The sequence below is a fragment of the Hemitrygon akajei genome, chromosome 6, assembly GCF_048418815.1.
Source record: "Hemitrygon akajei chromosome 6, sHemAka1.3, whole genome shotgun sequence".
NCBI classification, from domain to species: domain Eukaryota; kingdom Metazoa; phylum Chordata; class Chondrichthyes; order Myliobatiformes; family Dasyatidae; genus Hemitrygon; species Hemitrygon akajei.
This window is the reverse complement of record NC_133129.1, coordinates 162,553,907-162,577,689: the sequence shown is the minus strand read 5'-3', so window position 1 is coordinate 162,577,689 and position 23,783 is coordinate 162,553,907. Positions and strand designations below refer to the sequence as shown.

At 43.1% G+C, this 23,783-nt stretch overlaps 1 protein-coding gene and 1 long non-coding RNA gene across 4 annotated transcripts in view; one reads left to right on the top strand and one right to left on the bottom strand.

The window, feature by feature from the left end:
• The window catches only part of lrp4 (low density lipoprotein receptor-related protein 4), a 417,332-nt gene that overhangs the window by 29,421 nt on the left and 364,128 nt on the right, over window positions 1-23,783 (bottom strand). For all 3 annotated transcript variants that reach the window (XM_073049685.1, XM_073049686.1, XM_073049684.1), the window contains exons 28-34: window positions 20,493-20,796; window positions 17,309-17,527; window positions 14,318-14,452; window positions 13,808-13,916; window positions 3,738-3,882; window positions 2,281-2,394; window positions 1,100-1,229 (exon numbers count right to left, since the gene is read on the bottom strand). In XM_073049685.1, coding sequence (XP_072905786.1) covers window positions 1,100-1,229; window positions 2,281-2,394; window positions 3,738-3,882; window positions 13,808-13,916; window positions 14,318-14,452; window positions 17,309-17,527; window positions 20,493-20,796 — 1,156 coding nt within the window. The remainder of the gene's footprint in view (window positions 1-1,099; window positions 1,230-2,280; window positions 2,395-3,737; window positions 3,883-13,807; window positions 13,917-14,317; window positions 14,453-17,308; window positions 17,528-20,492; window positions 20,797-23,783) is intronic.
• The window catches only part of LOC140729657 (uncharacterized), an 80,644-nt gene that overhangs the window by 48,693 nt on the left and 8,168 nt on the right, over window positions 1-23,783 (top strand). The gene's annotated exons all lie outside the window — the stretch shown is intronic.

Sequence of the window (23,783 nt, the reverse complement as noted above, 5' to 3'; positions counted from 1 at the left end):
ACCTTATCCACACGTTCCATTTTTCTCTCTCCACATATGCTGCCTGGCTCTGAGTGTACCCAGCACTATATAGTTTCATCTGTAGGTTTTTGCTTATTGACCTGAAGACTCAGGCTTAAATTCCATCATGCCTGATGAGGAATTAAATAAATTCGGAATGAAACGTGCATGTCAATAATGCCGATCATGAATCAAACTGGAGCAACAGAAAAACTAAAACAACACACACAAAATGCAGGAGGAGCTTGGCAGGACAGGCAGCATCTATGGAAAAGAGTAAACGGTTGACATTTCAGGCCAAGCGCGCAGAGCAAGGGTCTCGGCCTGAAACGTTGACTATACTTTCTTCCATTGATGCTGCTTGGCCTGCTGAGTTCCGCCTGCGTTTTGTGTGTGTTGCTTTGGATTTCCAGCATCTGCAGATTTTCTCGTGCTTGTGTTACAAAAACTAAGCTGATTCACAATTATCTCCCGAGAGGGAAATTTGGTACCATTACCCAACGTAGTCCAGGTGTAACACAAGACTACAACCATACGGATTCCTCTCCAAAATGGCTAGCAAGTTGTTCATTTCAGAAGTAATTAAACCACCAGAAATGTACTAAACTCAGTAATACATAGATTAAAAAAAAATCCAATGGCGGGGTGGGAAATCACAATGATGTAATTTGACTGCATTTTCCCCCTGTTACTGTACAGCAGACAGGGAAGGAATAAAAATGAAAATTAATCCATGACTTCCCGTTTTTACAATATATTCAGTTTTTACATCTGTATGGTTTTTATTGGGATTTAGTGCATCATCTTGTTAACAGCTGAATAAACCTCACTATACATGTACTCAATCTATTATTTTCTGTAGCTCTCTGGGGGAAAAGACAAAGCTGCTGAAGCCTCAAAAGCAGAGGCTGAATTATATTCATTCGTGGTCCTCTTTGATCCACCAATGGAAAGACAAGTATGTTTATTGTTTCTGCTGAGATGTATTTTAAGTGAAGATAGATACTTGCCCTTCAAATCCTGACTCATGTTTAACTGGGATGAAGTCAAAACCATTAGTGTTGTAGCTGGAGGCAAGGGCACCAATCTGCATACTTACTTTTCACTTGCGTTCTTAATGGAATGCGTGGGTTTCGCAGGGAAGGCGTCAGAAGCTTTGCGAGGGCCAACAGAATCAGGCTTCTCTTCAGAGCTGGTGGTCTCTGGAAACAGAGGCACATATCCAGGAACTGCAAGGAATTACATTTATTGATTACCTTTGAATTAAGCATCTTGTTGAAAGACCACAGGCTCACCTGTCAGATCAGGATTAGGACATCTGCTCAACGTTGCTCATTCCTACATAATGCGCCAATTTATTTGACAGAGGCGTCAAATATAAAAGTCTTTCTTTCCAAAAGGAGAAATGCAGTAAACTTTAAGCAGAGGGCAAGGAATAAAATTTATTTAAACATATGCAACTGATAAGACCAGGACAGTCTCAGATGATGCATTGTTATGCTGCCGCAATTTGTGAATGGGGAAAGGGGGCCAGCGTCATCTGCCACTTCATTGCCAGAAAGCAACTGGTCACCTGATAAAATCTGGCGCAGGGCAGGTTCAGAAATTTTGGAAGGAGACTGAATTTAATGAAACAGCTAATTCGAGATTGGCAGGAGATGGACAGAAACCATTATTCAAAGAAAGCTAATGCAGTTTGTAGATTACCATGGAGAGAAAAAATAACATCTATTGCACATCGTTGGATGTGGATGCAGCTGTGTAAGTGAGAGAATGAAAATTGAGTATCTCCCAGTGATTACCATGGAAATTAAATACACACAAACGAGAGGAAAATTATTTTTCAAATCTCATTCAACTCAATCTAACTGTTGCCAGAAAATAGCAAAAGTAATTCATGAAATCTCTTGGATCATTAACTGCACAAAGACATTGTGTGTACACTAAATATGCAAGGTCCAAAATAAAGTAACCATGTGACATAGTGTCATTTTAGGATAGAACAGTCCATCTGAATTGGAACAAAATTTAGAAAGTCATTTTGCACAAACTCACTTATTTAAATGTAATATAAGAAGAGCACATTTGGATGCACATTACTTCTACTTGAAATATTGTCACTAATAGCAGAAATATGTTATGTAGCTGGATGCTTATAATGCATCTTCATGAAACTGAATATTTGAAGATTATTTTGTTTCTCATTAAGCTGTTACCATAGCAGGTCATGTTTGAGCCATTGCCATTTTCTCAGCGTGCAGCCTTAGAATTTCTACTCACCCACTGAGCATGGCCGTCTATCTGGTTCATCTGGGCATTCACACACAAAGTCTGTTGTCCTGGCAAAGCAAAGATGTGTGCATCCTCCATTGTTGACACCACATGAATTAGTACCTAAAATTAAATCCAAACACTTAAATGTTAAGTTCACAATTATTTCACACAGTAATGTTCTCTCAGCAACGTGTTTCGAGGATTCAATAAACAGAGTGGTGGGCAGAGGAGGAGTTGGATTTTGAATGTCAAACAACAGCAGCAGGGTGGAGCCCATGATGCAAAGCACCAGGCCTGTGTGGCAACTGATGTCCATGAGGCCTAGGGCAGATATTGTCTTGGTATTCTTTCAAATCTTCAATGCAGTCATGATTCAATACAATCATGATTAGCACATTATAAAATACATTATTTTACAATCTCATTATTCGTGTTCTTCAACAGACATTAAATGATACTATATCTTTTATTTGTATAAATTTGAAATAAATTTGCAAAGGGAGAATGAATATGATTAGTATTAAACAGTAAAATATCTTGCTGTGTTATGATTTTTGCTCTGATTTTAATTCAAATGGTTTCATTTTGACAAAGCAATTGCATCATAGGCATTGCCCAGCTATTCATTACATGGAAATTGTTGAAATGGTTTCAGTGGTATAATATTGCTGTATTTGTGCTCTAGGCACTGACAGAATATAAATCCTGGATATATTTCTGAGTACAAACATGAGAAAGACAATACTGTTGGTTCTATTGCTATTTTAATAATACTCCATAATGTTTTTCACCAGTGCAGCAAGGGGTAGAAATATGGTAAAAATAAACATATGCAAAAGCTGTAGTCTGAGTAACAATAATTTGCAAATAAATGTCACGACAATAGTAGTACAATTGCTTACTTACCATTAAAATGCACTGAGTATTATATAGTTGTTGTCTTTGTGTTTTGGGAACAGAATTACATTTAGGTTTTCATTTAAAAGCCCTTTGAACCAGATATTACATGTTACATGCTGTCAGTTTCACAGGGACTGAATATTAATTATTACAATCATGATATCCAATTTTGTTTTAAGCTAGGCATCTTTAAAATCTTTTTTTCCCTTTTGTTCATGATTTTTATTTTAACTTCACTAATATTCCCTCCTTTGTTTTTACTTCGGCATTGTGTTTGATATTGAAGCAGTCCACCCTGACTTACATCTCCTTGTGCTATTAATTACAATGCTTCAATTCAATCCAAATCATTTAGGAGATAGCTTTACTTGCCTCATTCACTTATTTTGAAGATGCCCCCCCCCCTTCTCACTGTCAACTAGTGCTTTCAATAACTACCCATGCAAAGAATATAAAAATGCAATTGGACAGGGACAAGTCTAACCAACATCAGATGGCATTAGATTTTCTGCTACAGCAAATTACAGACCAGGAGTTTTAAGTCCATTTCTTTCACTGTATACCTGTTTGCCTTTGTGGGGAGACTACAATGATGTCCATCAGTCCTTCTACATTAGCAAGGATGGTCTCCTTGTTCCGACCTGTGTACTTGTCCACACGTTGAACCGATTTGGTTTGCCAGTCAGTCCAGTAGATCCAGCGATCGTGCTAATTGCAAAAGCAACAACTTAGAATTTACAAATGATTTTACTTTGCACACTGAACAGTGCATGCAAATTAAAGTTGTGCAGCGTCCTTCCACAATTAGTTATTTCAAGTACAATTTAGGCTATTTGAGAAAATAAGACTTGTTGGGAAAAGTTAGGAGGAGTTGGGACTGAAAGTGCCTGTGAAGCTACACTCTCTGGGACATGCCCTCTTCTCATTAATGCCATCCAGGAGGCAGTACAGGAGGGTTGAAGGTGCACACTCTGTGTGTTAGGTACAGCTTCTTCTAACTCTGCCATCAGGTTTCTGTGGATTTCATGAACCCATGAACACCACCTCACAGTTATTCTTTGTACCAATTTTTAAAAAATTGTAACTTTGAGTAATATTTTAGACCTTGCATTGTGCTGCTGCCGGAAAACATCAAATTTCGTGGCATATGTCCAAAGACATACCACTTGGGTTAAATGGTCATTGTAAATTGTCCTATTAGGTTAGGGTTAGTATGGCTTGAAGGGCCAGAAGGGCCTAATCCACACCATATTGCTAAAAATAATTAAAAATGTGATATTTAAGACAGCCAGTTTTTTTTCAAGAAGCAATTTTCATCGGTTGATATTTCATTTAATGTTCAGACTCATAGAGTCGTTCCATGAAAGGAGACTAAATTGCAACCTTCTGTTCCATTGATATCTTTTGTTTGTCCACATGGTGGCACTCTTATATCTAAAGGTACAAAAATGGTTCTTGGGCAAAAATAAGTAACACAAGAAAACAGGAAGAGTCACCCACTCAAGTCTGCCCTGCCCAACCTTCAACTCCAGATCTGTGCCGGATATCCATAGCCATTTCCAGTTAGCTAGCCTCCACAGTGCTCTGGAGCAGAGTGTTTCAAAGATTCACCACTTTCTCTGAGAAGGCATTTTAAGTGTATTATTTCATTTTTAAATGACTGGACTCTCATCTTGAAGCTATGTTTCATTGTTGGAAGATTTTCTCACCAGTAGATTTTCCCAAGACGGTGCTGATGAAACACAGCGACGCTTTGCAGGCAGCTTACAACACTTCTATAGATACCTCTAAACCCTCAATGCAATCAACTGCCTGTAATTCCCCTTCAAGTAACATACTTTTGAAACACCTTGACAAACTAGTGATTTTGCAATCATCTGAAGGACTCGGAGACTTAACTCTCAGGAATGCAGGTACATCACCTTTAACCAGAAAAAGATATGGAAGAGAGGGGAAGAGGAGGACACTAAGCCAGACTAAAGCTCCAGTGTGTATCTTGTTGGCAAATGTACAGTCACTGGAGAACATGATCAAGAATCCAAGGGCAAGATTGCTGTATTGGCAGGAAATGAGTGATTGCAGTGTCCTGTGCTTCATGGAGACATTACTCACTTAAGATACAATGGATACGTCAGTAGGACTTGTTCCCCCAATCAGGAACATTGAATAATTAAGAGCTGACCAATCTCCTTACCAAGAGAGTTCTCCTCCATGATCCTGACCACAGTTTACCTATCGCCAAAGGCCCATGTTAAGCAGGCACTTGAGGTATTAGTGAAGTGATAAGCAAACAAGAAACAGCCAACTGTGGTCCTTTTAACTCATTGTCAGGACTTCAGTCAGGCTTGTTTGAAGAAATCTCTGTCCCATTATCATCAACATACAATCTGCAGCACCAGGTGGTAACGTCAACCACTGCTACACTGCCATAAGAAATACCTACTGGTCCATCCCTAGAGGGCATTTTGGGAAATCTGACCATCTGACTGTCCTTCTCCTACCTGTGTACAGGCTCCAGAGAGAAGGATAACAAAGAGGTGGTCACTGGAGGCAGAGGAGCAACTATGGGGTTGCTTCAATTTAGTGGACTGGGATGCGTTTCTAGAGGATTTGAACAAATACAAATGAGGCATTGATTGTGTGGATAATCAGAGGCTTTTTCCTAGAGCTGAAGTGGCTAACACAATAGGGCACAGCATTAAGGTGCCTCGCAGTAGGTACAAAGAAGATGTCAGTGTTATGCCGTTGGCCCCCTCCTTTGTGAAAATCGCAAGAACTCTAGTTAAGGGGGGTCAACTGACCCAAGAGGGAGACGTGCGAAAGACCACGTTCTTCCAAGACGCAGAATAAAAGTGACTTTGCCTATTGTCTCATGGAGACCACCTGAAAAGCCCTCGGGCAAAGTGGGCTGGTTGAGAGAGAGATCGCATTACCTGCAACTTGATTGACACCTGCGATCTCGTGAAGAAGTATAAAGGCGGGTCTGAGGGGAGGACCCTCAGATGCACCAAGGAAACACAGGAAGGAGAAACGCTAGAATTCCTGCGACAGCGTTTTAATAGCTACAGCCGGTGGTGGGGTTCGTGTGCGTCCTTCCCTTGCCTGGGATTGGCGACTTCACCACGGAAGACGGCCTAGCTACAGGGGAAGCCACAGATGAGAGTCCATTCCCCCAACGAGACTTCCGACTACCTCCTACAGGTTGGAAAACCTGTCGGGTAAATGCTTCATGTTCTCTGTCTTTCTAACTAAACGTGCACCAACGCGACACTTCCGCCGACAACTAAGTGAAACTGCCGTGATCTAACAGACTTTTAGCTATCCAGTGAACGATATAAAATCTACATTACCCCTAGACGACGATCGAGCTTGTGTTTTGAATGATTATTATTACACCGGTGTTTTAGATTGAGTTTTGATGATCTGAATGTTTTGTATTAACCATACGTTTGTGCCCTTGTTGAATAAAATGGTTGAAAATAGTAGCATCCGACTCAGCTGATCCATCTATCTTTGCTGGTAAGTTACCTGGTTACGGGGTTTTCGTAACAAGTGGGGTTCTCGTCCCGGATTTGAAACCAAACGGGAGGGTCAGTGAATCGGGCTGTAAGTCCAAACGTAAATCTGGTTACGCAGGTAGCCGGACAGGAAACCAGCAAAGATGGACGTGGGTGAATTTATGAAAAGCCCAACTATGGGGGCGCTAGGGAAAGCTACAAAATCAGACTTAGTAAGTTTGGCGCAGGCCTTAGACCTCACAGCGGTGAAGCCAGCAATGAAAAAGCAGGAAGTGCTAAGGGTCATACAACAGCATTACGTTGGGAAGAAGGTGTTTACAGCTGAGGATTTGGAAAATATTCCCGAAAGGAGATTAGTGAGTGGGACAAATCAGGCAGAGTTGGAGAAAACAAGGCTGGAATATGAGTTTAAAATAAAGCAGCTAGAAATAGAAGCAGCTCAGAAGGCTGCAGAGAGAGAAGCCGAGAGGGCAAGAGAAGCCGAGAGAGCCGAGAGGGCAAGAGAAGCCGAGAGGGAAAGAGAGCAGGTGTTCAAACTAAAGCAGCTAGAAGCAGAAGAGAGAGAGAAACAGAGGAACTATGAATTGGAGCTGGACAGGCGAAAACAAGAGCGAAGAACTCAAGGGGGAGAGAAAGAGGGGTTTGATATTAGTCGGGCGTTGAGGTTGGTCCCCCCGTTCGAGGAGACGGATGTTGATAGTTATTTCTTGCTCTTTGAAAAGGTGGCAGAGAATCAGCAGTGGCCCAGAGGGCAATGGGTGGCGTTGTTACAAAGTGTGTTACGAGGAAAAGCACAGCGGGTATATGCCGCGCTGCCCACAGACAGGGACGGGAATTATGATCAAGTAAAGGAGGCCATTCTCCGAGGTTACGAGTTAGTACCTGAGGCGTATAGACAAAGGTTCCGAAATTTAAAAAGAGGGTGGAATCAAACGTATACCGAGCTAGCCCATGAGAAGGGTGTGCTCTTGGACCGTTGGTGCACAGCTGAAAAGGTGGCCGAGAACTATGGGCGTCTCAGGGAGCTAGTTTTGATTGAGGAATTTAAAAGTTGCGTTCCGGAAGAGATCCGAATGTATTTAAATGAGAGGACGAATCAGTCCATCTCAGAGATGGCTAGGCTCGCAGATGAATATGCCCTAACCCACAAGACAAAGTTTTCCTCGCCAAAAAGTTACCCGAGAGACCGTCGGAACGGTAGGGACAGTCCGCCGGCTAAGGGAGAAACTCCACCGGGAGCTAGCACAAAAAGTGAGGATAACAGACAGGAAACCTGGAGATCTCCTGGTTTAAACTGTTTTAATTGTGGAAAGGTGGGACATATTGCATCAAAGTGCTTTGCTCTGAGAAAGGAGCCAGAGAGGGAGAGAGCAGCGATCCCTATCGGGCGTGCAGTGGTAATCAGGAAGTTGACAAGAGGGCCCCAGGTAGATGGAGTACCGGAGGGGCGGGAGACATTTAGTTCCGAAGGAACCGTGTCTTTGAGGGAAGGGGACCCCCCCATCCCTGTACGAATTTGGAGAGACACGGGGGCGGAACTATCGTTAATTAGCCGTAATGTGTTAAATTTCGGCCCTCGGACGGGGGAGGTTGCCCTGAGAGGAATCGGGAACCAGACCGCGGTCGTGCCTTTGCATAGGGTCTTTCTCGATTGCGAGTTGGTGTCGGGACCTGTGGAGCTAGGAGTCCTGCCGGAGTTACCGGGGGAGGGCGTGGACCTCCTGTTGGGTAATGACCTCGCGGGTGGGAAGATGGGAACCGCCCTGATAGTTGAGGCCCCGCCCATGGAGTCCCCGAGCTATCGCGCATGCGCGGTCACTCGCAGCCTGTCGAGAGCGGCGGCTGGGACAGCGCGCAGTTTGAAATTGGCCCAGACGTTTTTACCGACCCTACACCACGAGGGTTCAGAGGGTGGTAAAACGGAAGGTAGTAAAGTAAAATGGGGTAAGGGTAAGGAGATAGCCCTCCCCTTAGTGAAGAGAAAGGTCCTAGAGGTAGGAAATAAAGATGAGAAACGGATAAAGCTGTTAAAACGTGGTTGATCTGTCTGGTTTGGCAGAATTGTTTGGAGAAGTTGAGAGTCCTAAAGATGTTCTCGATGGTCCCGAGAGTGAAATGAGGGCAGTCTTAGAGGAGAAGGGTATCCTTGCTGTGGAGAAGTCAGCTGAAATGGCCGAGGAGGTTGTTTCAGCTCGCAGGGTTGCGCCTTCCCCAACGGGGGGCTGCCTAGAGAGTAACTGGAAGGATCGGGGGACGTTAGAATTTGAAAAAGGTACGGGTGTTGAAAGCCTGGAAGAGGCCAATGTCCCGTTTGAGTGTGTCCAAGATGGGGATGCATGTGGTGCTGACCCTGGTAACGGAGCTCAGGGGAAGTCTGAGGTATTTGATTCAGGGGAACGGGGCGGCCGTCCTCGTGAGTCAGATAGACCTGGTTCGGGGAAAAAGGGGTTAACCTTGGGAAGTGTGAGTTCCCAGAGGGTTGTACAGAAGGGGGTCTTCAGAGTTAATGTGGAGTTTACGAATGGGGAGATAACTGTTGTTGTGGAGGGAGACGGGAAATCTGTAATTCCCAAATCGAAGGAAGAAAATTTAATGTCTGGATTGATGTCAGAAGCAGCAACCAGGCTGCAGAGACAATGGCTTGGTAACACGGTGCCTGCGAATCAATTACAGGTTGATTTGGAATGTAAAGGTGCCCCACACGCTATTGTTATTCAAGAGGGTGCTGTGAAAAGGCAGAATTTGAAATGCTGTCTGAACAAAGCGAGATCGCTTGCGGATCTTAAATTGGAAACTAATAGCATGACGGGTCCTGAAGAGAAAAACGACAAATTGCCTAAAATTAAGGAATTGGGTGATCTAAGTTTGGAACACGCTGATAAAATAACTCCTATGAAAGGAGCGGGCGAAAGCCTATTTCGCCAGGGTGCCCAAGATCGCCACGAGGGAATTAACCGGAAAAAAGGCGAGGGTTAATGGGGGCGCGATTTTTAAAATAGCAGAAGCCGGTTTTAAGGGATTTTGACAAAGTATGTGAATAATAAAGACAACACCCATGGAAGCTTGACTGTTAAGTTTGAAAGTAGCATAAAAATTTGTCTTTTGCATGAACCTTTGTAGATGTATGTAAGCTAAGATCACACCTCCTTAGTTATGTTGCCGAAGAAAGCAAATAAATAAGGTGGTTATTGAGCTGAAGTTTGATGCTACCAGGCGTTAGTAGGGCACATGAGGTTAAGGTATTAAAGAAAAGGGGCACTGTACTTGTTACCTGTTTAGATACTGACTTGAATGTATAACTGTAGTACTCTGTGAAGAGAAAAGCTTGTGTAGTATGTAGATTCAAAAAAAAAATTTCCTGTGTCAACCTGTTTTTAACCGCTGGTTAAAAACCTATTATGGGGGGAAGTGTTATGCCGTTGGCCCCCTCCTTTGTGAAAATCGCAAGAACTCTAGTTAAGGGGGGTCAACTGACCCAAGAGGGAGACGTGCGAAAGACCACGTTCTTCCAAGACGCAGAATAAAAGTGACTTTGCCTATTGTCTCATGGAGACCACCTGAAAAGCCCTCGGGCAAAGTGGGCTGGTTGAGAGAGAGATCGCATTACCTGCAACTTGATTGACACCTGCGATCTCGTGAAGAAGTATAAAGGCGGGTCTGAGGGGAGGACCCTCAGATGCACCAAGGAAACACAGGAAGGAGAAACGCTAGAATTCCTGCGACAGCGTTTTAATAGCTACAGCCGGTGGTGGGGTTCGTGTGCGTCCTTCCCTTGCCTGGGATTGGCGACTTCACCACGGAAGACGGCCTAGCTACAGGGGAAGCCACAGATGAGAGTCCATTCCCCCAACGAGACTTCCGACTACCTCCTACAGGTTGGAAAACCTGTCGGGTAAATGCTTCATGTTCTCTGTCTTTCTAACTAAACGTGCACCAACGCGACATTTCCGCCGACAACTAAGTGAAACTGCCGTGATCTAACAGACTTTTAGCTATCCAGTGAACGATATAAAATCTACATTACCCCTAGACGACGATCGAGCTTGTGTTTTGAATGATTATTATTACACCGGTGTTTTAGATTGAGTTTTGATGATCTGAATGTTTTGTATTAACCATACGTTTGTGCCCTTGTTGAATAAAATGGTTGAAAATAGTAGCATCCGACTCAGCTGATCCATCTATCTTTGCTGGTAAGTTACCTGGTTACGGGGTTTTCGTAACAGTCAGGGATAAGTTTTTTTACGCAGAGAGGTGGTGAGTGTGTGGAATGGGCTACTGGCAACGGTGGTGGAGGCGGATACGATAGGGTTTTTTTAAGAGACTCCTGGACAGGTACATGGAGCTTAGAAAAATAGAGGGCTATGGGCAACCCTAGGTAATTTCTAAGTAAGTATATGTTCGGCACAGCATTGTGGGCTGAAGGGCCTGTACTGTGCTGTAAGTTTTCTATGTTTCTAAATATGAACAATTGTCAGGGACTTCATAAAAAGTCAGATGAGTGTGTCCCCACAAAATCATGATACATTTCAATAAGATCGCCCCCTTAATCTTCTAAATTTCAAAGAATGTACATGCTAAACTAGTGGTCACCAACCTAGTCCAAGATCCCCTACCTCAGCCTTAGTGAAAGGCAAGATTGACTCCAAATCTATTAGTTACACGCATGCGCACCGGGGCAGAAAAGACCGGAAGTAAAACCCTGCAACTTGGAAGCAGAAATAACATATAAACACCAGGGGTCACCACCCTTTTATTTGCACTGCAGAACGGTTTAATATTGACAATATTCTTGCGGACCAGCCTACGGGGGGTGGGGGTGGGTGTTAAACGCGACAGGAATACAGCGATACTCGAAGCAGATTCCGCAATTTAATTGACGTGGCTCTCAGCTGCTGTACCGTTTGCTCACGTTTTTTCCGCTGGAAAAAAACTCAACGGGTTTGTCTTTCAGTGTAGGGTGCTTGGACTCAGGGTACCAAAGCAGTTTTGAGGGCTTCATTGCCTCATTAGACAGCCTCCAGGCCCAAGCTCCAGCCTCCCGCCTTGACCAGGTGCGTCTGTTCCTGTACCGAGGCCGTGGCGGTCGCAGTCCGGAGAGTGAGCGATCGACAAAGCGAGGAGTGCATTAGGATGCGCACCCGCCGCCCCCCCCCCCCCCGTAGGATCTATCAGCCGACAAAAGTTTGTTTCAGTAGATTGCAGCGAGGTAGCTGCTCTGCTGCTTATGAAACCCTGAGCCCGAATGAGGTCTGTGAATACTTTAGCACCAGGTTCCCCACGAACATTCGGAGTGCTAAACAGGTTCAGAGGCAGCGCCCGTCTGTCCGTGCTCCGGGCCGGTAGCATCGGCACTTCCCGCCGGCCGGTTACCGGAGGCCAATCAGTGAACTCTGGCGCGCTTGGGTAATGACCTCACGTGTATTCAAGTTCAACGGTGGGCGTGACGGGGAATGAGGGAAGGTGCAGCTGACTCATTGTTTCCTCTAGCCCGGTGGTTGGGGATCACTGAAGTACACTGTGTAGTGTGTGGGGGGGGGGGGGGGGAAGCTATACGTATGCACACTGGGCAGCAAGAACGGAACTAAAACCCTGCAACCCGGAAACAGTCTCTCAACAGTATTTGTGTATTTATTTTTCTTTTTTTTCGGGATCTACTGGGGAAGTCCCCAAGACCGACTAGTCGATCGCGATCGACGGGTTGGCGACCACTATGCTAAACCCTCTTGACTGGAGAATTCTCTTTTCCCATAGTTAGCCTGGTTAAACACTTTTGGACTGCTTCCAATAATGGTAATTCTTGCTTAGGTAAGGAGACCAAATCTGTGGGACAAAAACCTTCCTTATTCTAGATTGCATTGTACTTCCTATCAATCTGGTACTCAAGAGTCAAAATGAAAATACACTTCATTACCAAAAGTGCAGTACTGAGAAAACAAATTATTTTAATCTTTTGAAAAGAACCTACCGCATTAGAGATTTTACAGAAGTGTTTTAATTGGCATTATCTCTGGACTAACAAAACATCCAGTTGTCACTGTGGTTAGGTTGAGAGATCAGTTTCAATTTCTCCTGGAGCATGGAACAGTACCTGCCTTTGGGGACTTAGCTATGAATTCACAAGTTCGAGCAGGGTTTTCCAATTGCCAGGAATGTACAAGCAAACCAAGATTTTCAGCCATTCATTTAAAATCATGGGATTCATATTCATTCTTACAATGTTCTAAAATAACTGCGTTATTCTGGATAAATTAACAGAATATAGCTATTAAGTTAATGATTATATATTGCTGATTATTACCTCTACCAATGCATTACATTATTTCAGCACGTTGATATAACTATTTCTAAAATCCCAAATATCTGACTGGGAGTACTTCATAATTAATCTGTGATGGCTTATTATTCAAACAAGGATGAGAATTCAGATTGCTGATAATATAAATGATTCAGATTTCAACTGACTAAACGCCTTCACTACAATGGCTGCACCAAAGGCGTCACTCAGGCTTCCTGAGAACCATCTGAGGGCAATTAGGGATGGAAATCACATGGGGGCTTTGCCAACAATGCCCTTACAATGAAGACACGAACGGTGGTAAGTAGTCCCTGATGAACAGCTTGATCCAGTGGGAGTGGGCTGGGTCTGGGGTGGCAAATAGGTGAGGAAGAGACCATGGAGCGGAGTGGCAGTAATTGAGCCACCCTAATCTCCGTAGTGCATTAGTGTAAACTGGGCTATTATATTACCAGTCACTCCTTTTAATGAGTCCTGCGGATACCTAGCCCCAGCTTGAAGACATCTCATGGTTTTACACTATAATGTTAATGTCCCATACTGATGTCAAATGGGAAAAAGAACTTTCTTTTCAAATACAAAGGTCCACACAGGAGGGCACTGCTGGCAACCCCACCCCCCGGAAGATTATAATGGACATTGGCAATGGCGATGTTATCGACATGAAAGACAGCTGGTTTGACACTCTGCATGAAAGGTACCTTACTTGCCACCTGCACTGCCTACAGTACATCGATGCAACAGTCATAGTGTGTATATATTCTGTCATCCTCAGCATCACTATTCTGTATGAAAGTTTAAATAAAGTATTTCTTACCTGAGTTAAGGCAAAGGGGTGTGTGACTTGTCCGATCAGAACTTGCCGAAGTTTCCCATTTAAATCACAACTTTCTATTCTATCTAAGTGAGCATCCACCCAGTAGATCCTGCCAGGAATAACAGTTCTGATCAAATTTATGTCCATAATCAGGAAGGAAGTGACCTCCTATGTAATCCCAAATTTAACATCAATGAGATATTACACCAGCAACACAGCTCCAGCACGAAAGTTATTCAATAAGACTTTTCACGTCACACTGCATTATCTTCTGGATAATTTTATGCAAAAGAGGAATTCAAGGACCATCATATCGTGCTAATTACTTCCCACACTGAATGGCTCAGGGAAATCTTAACTGGCTGCTAGAGTAGACTACTGGCAAAGAGCCAGGGTTGAATAAAGCATTGTTTCATAACCTAAACCAGCTAATTAAGTTTCTGCTCCCTCCAGCCCATTTTCCATCAATCTTCCAAAGGCCCATTCAAACCTTGGTTTCACTCGGCTCACCTTCTTGTGTCATAATCCAAGGTTAGACCATTAGGCCAACCCAGATCTGTGTTGATTAGGACTTTGCGGTCTGTTCCATCCAGCTGTGCACGCTCTATTTTGGCAAGATTTCCCCAGTCTGTCCAGAAGAGATACCTCAAAGAGCATCAGAATAATATTTACATTTTTATATTGGATTGACTCATTTCACAGGAACATTTAATTCCACAGTCACAGGCTCAGCAAACAGATGCATTATCACAAGAAACATGACTTTATGTGTTTCATTCAATAATGTCATATATTTCTTACAAAGATACACACTGCCAAGAATATCTACAGTTCATGTCTCTTATTGATCCATTAAAGCAAATAGTAAGATTAATTCTGCATTTTAGCACTAACCATAGCGGCCTTACCCTTTCAAATATTGGAAAATAATCTCAAAACTAAACTCAGCCCAAGACGTTTTGCATAGTACCGTAGTTCTCAATGTGGAGCGGAGAGCGAGTGTGTAAATGTGGCAGGAGCAATGGATGCTGGGAATGGTGAGGGTGGAGTGCTGCAGGGCTGGTGTAGGATGGGTGGTGGAGAAGGAGTGCCAATGACATGGCATGGTGCAATCACACCCAGCCCCGAGACACCAAACAATGTCCTTTGATGACAAACGATTGGTTTAGAAATCATTACAAAATGCCTCTCTACTGCTTCCTGCTCCCCACCCTCTCCCTTCCCCTTTTCCCAACCATGATGCCCGTCTCCCTGCCCCCGTCCCACTCTCAGGCCACAATAGAGGCCGATATCAAGAATCAGTTTTATCATCACTCACATGTCATGAAATTTGTTGTTTTGCTTTTGCAGTAGTGCTATACTTAAAATTACTACAGTACTGTGCAAAAGTCTTAGGCACTCTAGCTATATATAGGTATGTGCCTAAGACTTTTACAAAGTACTGTCTGTCCTTACTTTGAAGCTGGCATTGGAGCATCTCAGGGACAGTCTCTGGATCTTCCAACATCGTTTATGATTGTTTCTCTTTCAAATACAATTAGTCCTGGCCTAATCCCTTACAAAGGAGGCACAATAGTTTGCAAATGCTGGAAATCTGGAGCAACTCACAAGAGCGCTAGAGGAACTGGGCGGGTCAGGTGGCACTGATGAAGGAAAATGGACATTCCACCCTTCATCAGGTCTGGAATGAAAAAAGGAGGTAGCCAATATAAAAAGCTGGAGGGGAGGGGTGGAGCAAGGGTTGACATGAATATAAGTGGTTCCAGCCGAGGTGGGGAGATAGTCATTTGAGGGTGTGATGAGAGTGATGCGAGAAGCTGGGAGGTGATGCGTGGAGAAAGATGATGGAATCTGATAGGGAAGGATGGCGGAAGCTGGAGGGGAGGGGAACCAGTGGGAGGAGTATGTGGGTGATGAGCAGGTGGAGAAGGTGAGGAAGAGAGAGATAGGGTAATAGGGGTGAGTAGGATCAGAAAAGTGAGACCTTTAGTATCACCAGATGGTGGCCAATCATTTAACTCAACTCCCCATTTTACCCACCAGGATCTTCCTGTGGCCAGCCACTGTAATTCTACTTCCCATTGGCACAACATGTCTGTCCATGGCTGCCTCCACTGCCAAGTTGAGGCTACATGCAATTGGAGGAAGAACACCTCATATTCCACCTTGGGGGTCTCCATGCTGATGGCATGAATATCACTTTCTCTAATTTACAGAAAACACTCTAACTGGCATTTTTTTCCTGGTTGCACTGACTATCTCCTTCTCTTCTCCCATGCTCTCCAGTCGCCCATCACCCACACATACCTCCTTCCAATGTCCAATGTCCTCTCTTATCAGATTCCATCTTCTTCAGACTTTTGTCACTTCCAACTATCACCCTGCTTGCATCATTCCCACTGTCCTACCTTCCCATGCTTATCATCGCCTTCCCCTGGATCCACCTCTCATCTGCCTGCTCTTGCCCCCCCACCACTTCCCCCCACCTTTCTACATTGGATAGCTCCTCTCTTTCATTCCAGTCATGAAGAAGGGTCCTGACCAGAAACATTGACTCTCCACTTAACTCCATCGATAATCCTTTGCTAAATTTGAGTCAAGTCAAACGCTTCTACATCTGTTTCAGTCTAAGTCCAATGTCTGTCACCTTAGGTGTTACTGGGATGGAGACAAACAGGAGAATTGATTGGTAAATCAACACATTCAGAACGAAGTAGAGGTACTTTATACCTCCTCAACAGTGATATCCACTCAGTGGCCACATTATTAAATTCAGGAGTGTACTGAGTGTACCACAGGAATGGAAACTGGTGTGGTCATCTGCTGCTGTAGTCCATCTGCTTCAAGGTTCAACATGCTGTGCATTCAGAGATGCTCTTCTGCACCCCGCTATTGTAATGTGTGGTTATTTGAGCTATCGTCACCCTTCTTGAGAGCTTGAAATAGTCTGGCCAATCTCCTCCAACCTTGCTCATTAACAAGGCATTTTTGCTCACAAAACTTCTGCTTACTGAATGTTATTTTTTAATTTTTCGCATGATTCTCTTTAAACTCTAGAGACCCTATTGTGTATGAAAACCCCGGAGATCAGCAGTTTCTGAGGTATTCAAACCACCCCAACTGGCCATAACCACCATTCCGTGGTCAAAGACAGTTAGGTCACATTTCTTCACCATTCTGAAGTTTGGTCTGAACAACAGCTGAAACTCTTTACCATGTTTACATGCATTGAGTTGCTGTCACATGATTGGCTGATTATATATTTGCAATAACGAGGTGTACAGGTGTACCTAGTAATATGGCCACTGGGTGTACAATGCAAACACTTCCAGAAATGGCTTGTGCTCAGTATATTCTTCACTTAAGAGTACCTTGACAGTTATTGGCTGTCAGAAGGTTGACAGCTGTAATTTCAGAAAGGAAATATGGAACATGACATAACATTCCAATTAAGAGCTGGTACATCAATGGATCCCCATTCTCTGAAAAAGAGGAGCTTACCCTTTCCTGGGAAATACAGCAATTGCCCTCGGCTCATCCAGACTGTTGTTGATTAGCACCTTGCGACAGGTTCCATCGAGCCAAGACACTTCAATGGTGTTTCTGCCTGTGTCTGTCCAATACAGGTTCCTTGCTACCCAGTCAATGGCCAAGCCATCAGTTGTTTTTAGACCCTGGCTAATCACAGTCTCCATGCCACTGCCATTGAGGTTTGCACTTCTGTGAAATAAAAAAAGCAGAGTTTATAAAGACGAGTATTTAAAAAGTGTAAACTGAAATACTTCAAATGGGATAATTAATTTGCAAATAAATAGTCAGAGGGACTGACTGGACTCCAGCTCCTCCAGTCATTATCAATAACACACAGCATAAAAAAAGGGTAAAAGATATATCATACAAGTGCTTGAGCCTACTGTATCATTCAGTAAGATAGGACCAGATCTCGTCTTTGCCCTGCCTTTACTTCCCTGCTTCTTCCCAGTAATCCTCAGCTACATATTGATCAATTCTTGATATTAAGTATTCAGAGAGATGCAAAAGATATATAAATAGATAAGAAATATGAAGAGGAGATTCACCAGGATGAGGCATGGATTTCAGGTCTTTGGTAATGGATTTTAGTTTATCGGATAAATTGGGCTTGTTTTCCCTGGAGCAAAGAAGGGGCGACCTTCTGTAGGAAAGTAAAACCATGACAGCCAGATAGTATGAATCCTTTCTCTAATATTGGGAGGCCACAGGTTTAAGGTGAGAGGAAATAATTTTAAAGGGGATCTAATGGGGTAAGATTTATTACACAGAGAGTTGCTGATATTCAGAGGATGCAACCAGAGAAGGTGATGCTATCATATACAACTGCTAATTTCCGAGATTACTAGACATGATAGAAGGGCACAGGGTTAAATGTGGATAAATGAGATCACTGAAGATGGAATTAAAGGTCAGTGTAAATGAGGCGGGACAAAAGTCCTGAGTCAATGCTGTATAACTCCATGACTGTGTGGTTATTTAAACATACCTAAGATGTAATTACATAAATAATCTTGAAGTCCATTGCAATGTTTTTTTAAAACCAGGTGTTGAGATATAATTAAAGGTCAAGGATATTGGCTGCTTCTCAATATTTCCCTTTCTCTGGAAAGTGGTGGTGCTGCTGACTTATTACAACATAGTGTTGTAATTAATATCCCTGCTTGATGGATCATAACAACTAAAATTGTCATTTCCATTAATTAATAGAAGTTTTTGAAGACAATATTTAATTCTCATTGTCAAACTACTTGCATCCAATTCACTCCCATCACCCTGTGAGCATTTTAATACTTGGTCTATTACTGGAATGCCTCTCTCTCTTATGGTCAATTTTCTGTCACGACTCCTTGCTACCAGAGTTTACAAGAGTGACTGGCAGCTTTGAGTGACCCAATTGTACATGGAAATCTCAATTCTGAGCAGAGCTGTCAAGTGGCAACTCTGACGGCCTGACAGCCAAACATGAATTCTGTAAAAGAGCGGAGGCCGTTCTTCCTGCCACATTAGTGCAAGTTCTCCGAGTGTGCCGGGGAAGGTGGGGGTGGTTTCCTGGCTCTCAGCCTCATCAGGACTACATGGAAATAAAAGACCTCCCCACTTCCTTACTCTGGCTTCTTCCCCACCCCCCCCCCACCCTTCCATTCCAGTCCTGATGAAGGACCTTGGCTGAAATGTTCACTATTTATTCCTCTCCACTGACGCTGAGTTCCTCCAGGCATTTTGCATACACTGCTCTGGATTGCCAGAATCTGCAGAATTCCGTGTTTAGGAAAAACAAGTAGGTTTAAATTGATCAAGAATCCTTGTAGGATTCTCAGTCAATTTCTTTTTGTTAATTTTAATGCAAGGAAAACAGGATTTATGTTGTGTGAAAGCTCGTATGCTCAAAATAAAGAACAGTGCCCTTTATTGCTTTGAATGGAGCGTCCATATTTTCTACTTCAGTTGTTACCAGAAGCTAGAATCCTATCTGCCTTCCCCTTTTACTGCCTCCCTAAGCTGAAGTCATATGAAGATCAATCCTGAGATCGGAACAGATCCACCAGACAGCTATTCACAGATAAAGCTCATGAAATGCATACTGTACTCACACAATGAGATGCCACAGCAATGCAATTGGACAACCTTTAATTTTGTGAGTATTGCTTCCCATGAAACATCCATGAAGTTTCTAGAACTCTATCACTGAACACAAGTTGTACGTCTCGAGTTATTTTACTGTTGCTCTGACCATTGGTATAGGATTCTGAGTAGCAGACAACCTCAACCAAAGCAATTCAACAACCATGTTCACGTGGGATTCAAAGAATCCAGAATAAAAATCAGAAAAATGGTAAGTTACTCAGCAATTTGGGTAACACCTATGAAAACAGAAATGGGATCAATGCTTCAGATCAATAACCTCTCATCAGATTTCTGATGAAATGTCAGTAGCCTAAAACACTAATGATTTGTCTCTTCAAGGATGCTGCCTGACCTGTACACGATTTCCACCTTCTAATGATCAGTTTTCAGGATCTCCATTTTACCGCGTTGAATGAATTTAGTACATGTCAAATTGTTTTTCCTTTTTGTGGGGCAAGCTTCCTGCTTCAGTTCCCAAGAACTTCCTCAGAAAAATCATGGATTTTTCATGGTAACAAGAAAGCATCTGTCAGATAGGTATCTCCAGATCTCCTTTCACAAACCATTTTTCCCAAAACATTTTACAAACAGAGGAATAATAGCCATGGATGTAATGCCAACAGCATTTTGCAAGCTCTCATGGTATTAAAGATCAGATAATCTGCTTTAGAAAGTTTGATTCAAGAATATTGTTCAGGAAACCAAAAATAACTTCCCTGCTCCTTCAAAATAATGCATGGGATCTTTGATCCCAGTCTGAGAGAACAGCTCATGATTCAACCTTACATTTGATGTAGCTCTCTTCACCACTGCCTGGAGTGTGGAGTGAGGCATAACTTTCTGATCCAGGGCATGTCCACTTCAAATGAGCATCAGTTGGCACAATACTTTCCATCTTCCCATTCATTTTTATTCACATTTACGAATCATGGGTCCAGATGTCAGCAAATAGTCATTCACCAGTCGTTTATGAACAATTTATCAGATGACAAAATACTTGGCTAGTTAGACAATGTTGTGCACTTACCTGATGACATCCAGGAAGACATCTGTGTAATACACCTTCATTTCCACACTGTCATAATCCAGAGAAATGACGTTATGCAGTTCAGGAACGGGAACGTATACGTCGGTGTAGTCGGTTGTATCCAGAGAGATCCTCCGGATACTGCCACGGCTGGAGAAGAGCAGATAGGTCTCAGGGGCATTGTCGCAAGTTCTGCCGTCAGTCTTCATTTTGATTCCTGTTGGACATGCGCAGGTGATACCACCAGGACGAGGGAGGCAGAGGTGACTGCAGCCTCCATTCCTGACGCTACACTTGTTAAAACCTGCAGAGAAAACAAAAACTCTTTCAAAAGAATTTGAAGGACAAAGTGAAATCTCTGAAACAGGATGCAGGAAGAACTTCTGAGTGCAGTTTTATAATATCAAGTAGGAATATGTTTAAGATAAACCAATTCGAGCATTCAATATGCTCTTCTAAAGTAACTCAATTTGAGGCAATGAATAATTCAAAATAAATTACACTGTTCAAAAATAAACACAGCTCTGCCATTTTAATCTTCAGTGGTTAAATTTCACCTTTGGGATAATTCAATCATTTTAAATAAAAGATGTCAAATCCTTCAAAGTTGCCACTAACAATTGCTGTTTCTCCAAATAAAGCTCTTATTCTGTTCAGAGGAACCTTTCACAGACTCTGTCTGCCTGACGTGCTCGCACAAAAAACAAATCAGGTTCATGGTTAGACCCCAGCAATAGATCAATGAGTACTAGAACTAGCCTCAGGATTTGGGGGAGTAGATTTAGGACGGAGATGAAGAGATACTGCTTTTCTCAGAAACTGGTATATCTGTGGATCTCTCTGCCCAATAAAGCAATGGAGGCTACCTCAGTAAATATATTTAAGACAAGGCTAGATAGATTTTTGCGTAGTGGAATTATGGGTTATGGGGAAAAGGCAAGTAGGAAAAGGAGAGGAGTCCATGGCCAGATCAGCCATGATCTTATTGAATGGCGGAGCAGGCTTGAAGGGCCAGATGGCCTACTCCTGATCCTATTTCTTATGTCCTTATATTCTGAGCTTTACTGCTGCTGGGGCCCAACCAGAACTTGAGCTCAGGTGTTGGGGGTACGACCCAGGAACTACAATATGTGAATAAGAAAAGGAAGTGGGTGATGGTACTGGAGGGTCAGAGTGGGATCACCAGTGAGACAAAAGGGATAATCACTCTACTCTAAGGCTCACAGAAATCAGTGGCTCTGACTTTTCTACAATGGTGGCATCTTCGTGTGATAAAATGCAACAATGTTATTTAAGATGTTCATGATTATAAAAATGTGTATGTATGGAAAATCTGTTTATTATCTATGTATTCTAGTTGTGAATTTCCATAAACAAGGGAAAATCTGCAAATGCTGGAACTCAAAGCAACACATACAAAATGCTGGAGGAATTCAACAGGCCAGGCAGCATCTATGGAAAAGAGTAAACAGTCAATGTTTCAGGCTGAAACCTCTCATTAGGACTGGAGAAAAGAGATGAGAAGTCAGAGAAGGAAGGGAGAGGGAGGGGAGGCAGAAGTACAAGGTGATTGGTGAATCTGGGAGAGGGGGAGGGGTGAAGTAGAGACCTGGGAAGTCAATTGGTGAAAGAGATACAGGGCTGGAGAAGGGGTAATCAGAAAGGAGAGGACAGAAGGCCAGGGAAGGAAGAGAAGGGGGAGGGGCACCAGAAGGAGGTGATGGGCAAGTAAGGAGATAAGGTGAGAGGGAAATGGGAATGGGAAATTGTGAAGGGGGAAATGGGAATCACAGTGAATGGCGGTGCTGGCTAGAAGGGCCGAATGGCCTACTCCTGCACCTATTGTCTATTGAAATGGTGAAGGGGAAATGGGAAATGGTGAAGGAGGGGGAGGAAGAAGGAGCAATTACCAAAAGTTCAAGAAATCTATGTTCATGCCAAGAGTTTGGAGGCTGCCCAGACGTGAATTTCCACTCCTGCCCATAGGAACTCAAGAGATTGGAGTGTAAGTAGGCCAAATGACTCCCTGAGCCTGCTCTGCCATAATGAATAATCAGACCTTGACATCTTTACTACCTATTCCCTGTATCTTTTGATTCTCCTATAAACAAGCTGCCCAATTTGATAGTGGAGTTTACAGCAACTTGGGTCCACGACACCTTGCTTAATGGCATAAAGCATTGGGAACCCCTGGTTTAGAGGGAGATGGGCCAAGCACGGGAAAATGAGACCAGCTTAAATAGGCATTTTGTTTGGCATGTATGCATTGGGCCTGCTTCTGTGCTGCATGGCTTTGAGACGAGAGGAGGCGACAAGGGAAGTCAAAGAGAGCTTAAAAACTAAAGAGAGGACATTATGGCAAAAATTTGTGAGAAGTTAGAGGATTGTGAAGCTCCTGAAAACTAACAGAAGGCAACCAAAAAAAACATAAGGAGAAAAATGCTGAAATATTAATGTAAGCTAGCTGAAAATATCAAAGAGGATACTAGAAGTTTTTTCAGATATATATAGAGTAAAAGAGAGGTGAGAGTGCAAATTGGAACACTGGAGATGTAGTAACGGGGGTCAAAGAAATGCAGATGTACAATACTTAGATGTCTTCACATCAAGTCTGCATCAGTCTTCACTGTGGAAGACACCAGCAATATGCCAGAAATTTGAGTGTGTCGGAGGCAGAAGTGAATGTCTTGTAGTTGCTATAACCAAGGAGAAGGAGCTTAGACAGCTGAAAGGTCTGAAGATAGATAAGTTACCTGGATCAGACGTACTACTCCCTGGGGTTCCAAAAGCTGAAGAGATTGTGGAGGCATTAGTATTTATCTTCTAGAATCACTGGATTCTGGAATGGTTCCAGAGGACAGGAAAATTGCAAATGTCAGTCCACTCTTTAACAAGGGAGAAATGCAGAAAAAAGGAAATTATGGGACAGTTAGCCTGACTTCAGTGGTTGGGAAGATGTTGGAGTCTAGTATTAACCCAGAGTTTCTGAGGTACTTGGAGGCATGTGGTTAAGTTAGGCCAAAGTTAGCATAGTTTTCTAAAGGGGAAATCTTGCTGATGAATTAGTTGGAATTCTTTGAGGAACTTGAGACAAAGGAGAGTTGGTGGATATTGTTAACTTGGTTTTCATAAGGCCTTTGATAAAGTGCTGCATATGAAGTTGCTTAACAAGATAAGAACCCATGGTAGCACAGTAAAGATACCAGCATGGATAGAAGATTGGCTTATTGGCAAGAGGCAAAGAGTCGGATTAAAGGGGCCCTATTCTGGTTGGCTGCCTGTGACAAGTGG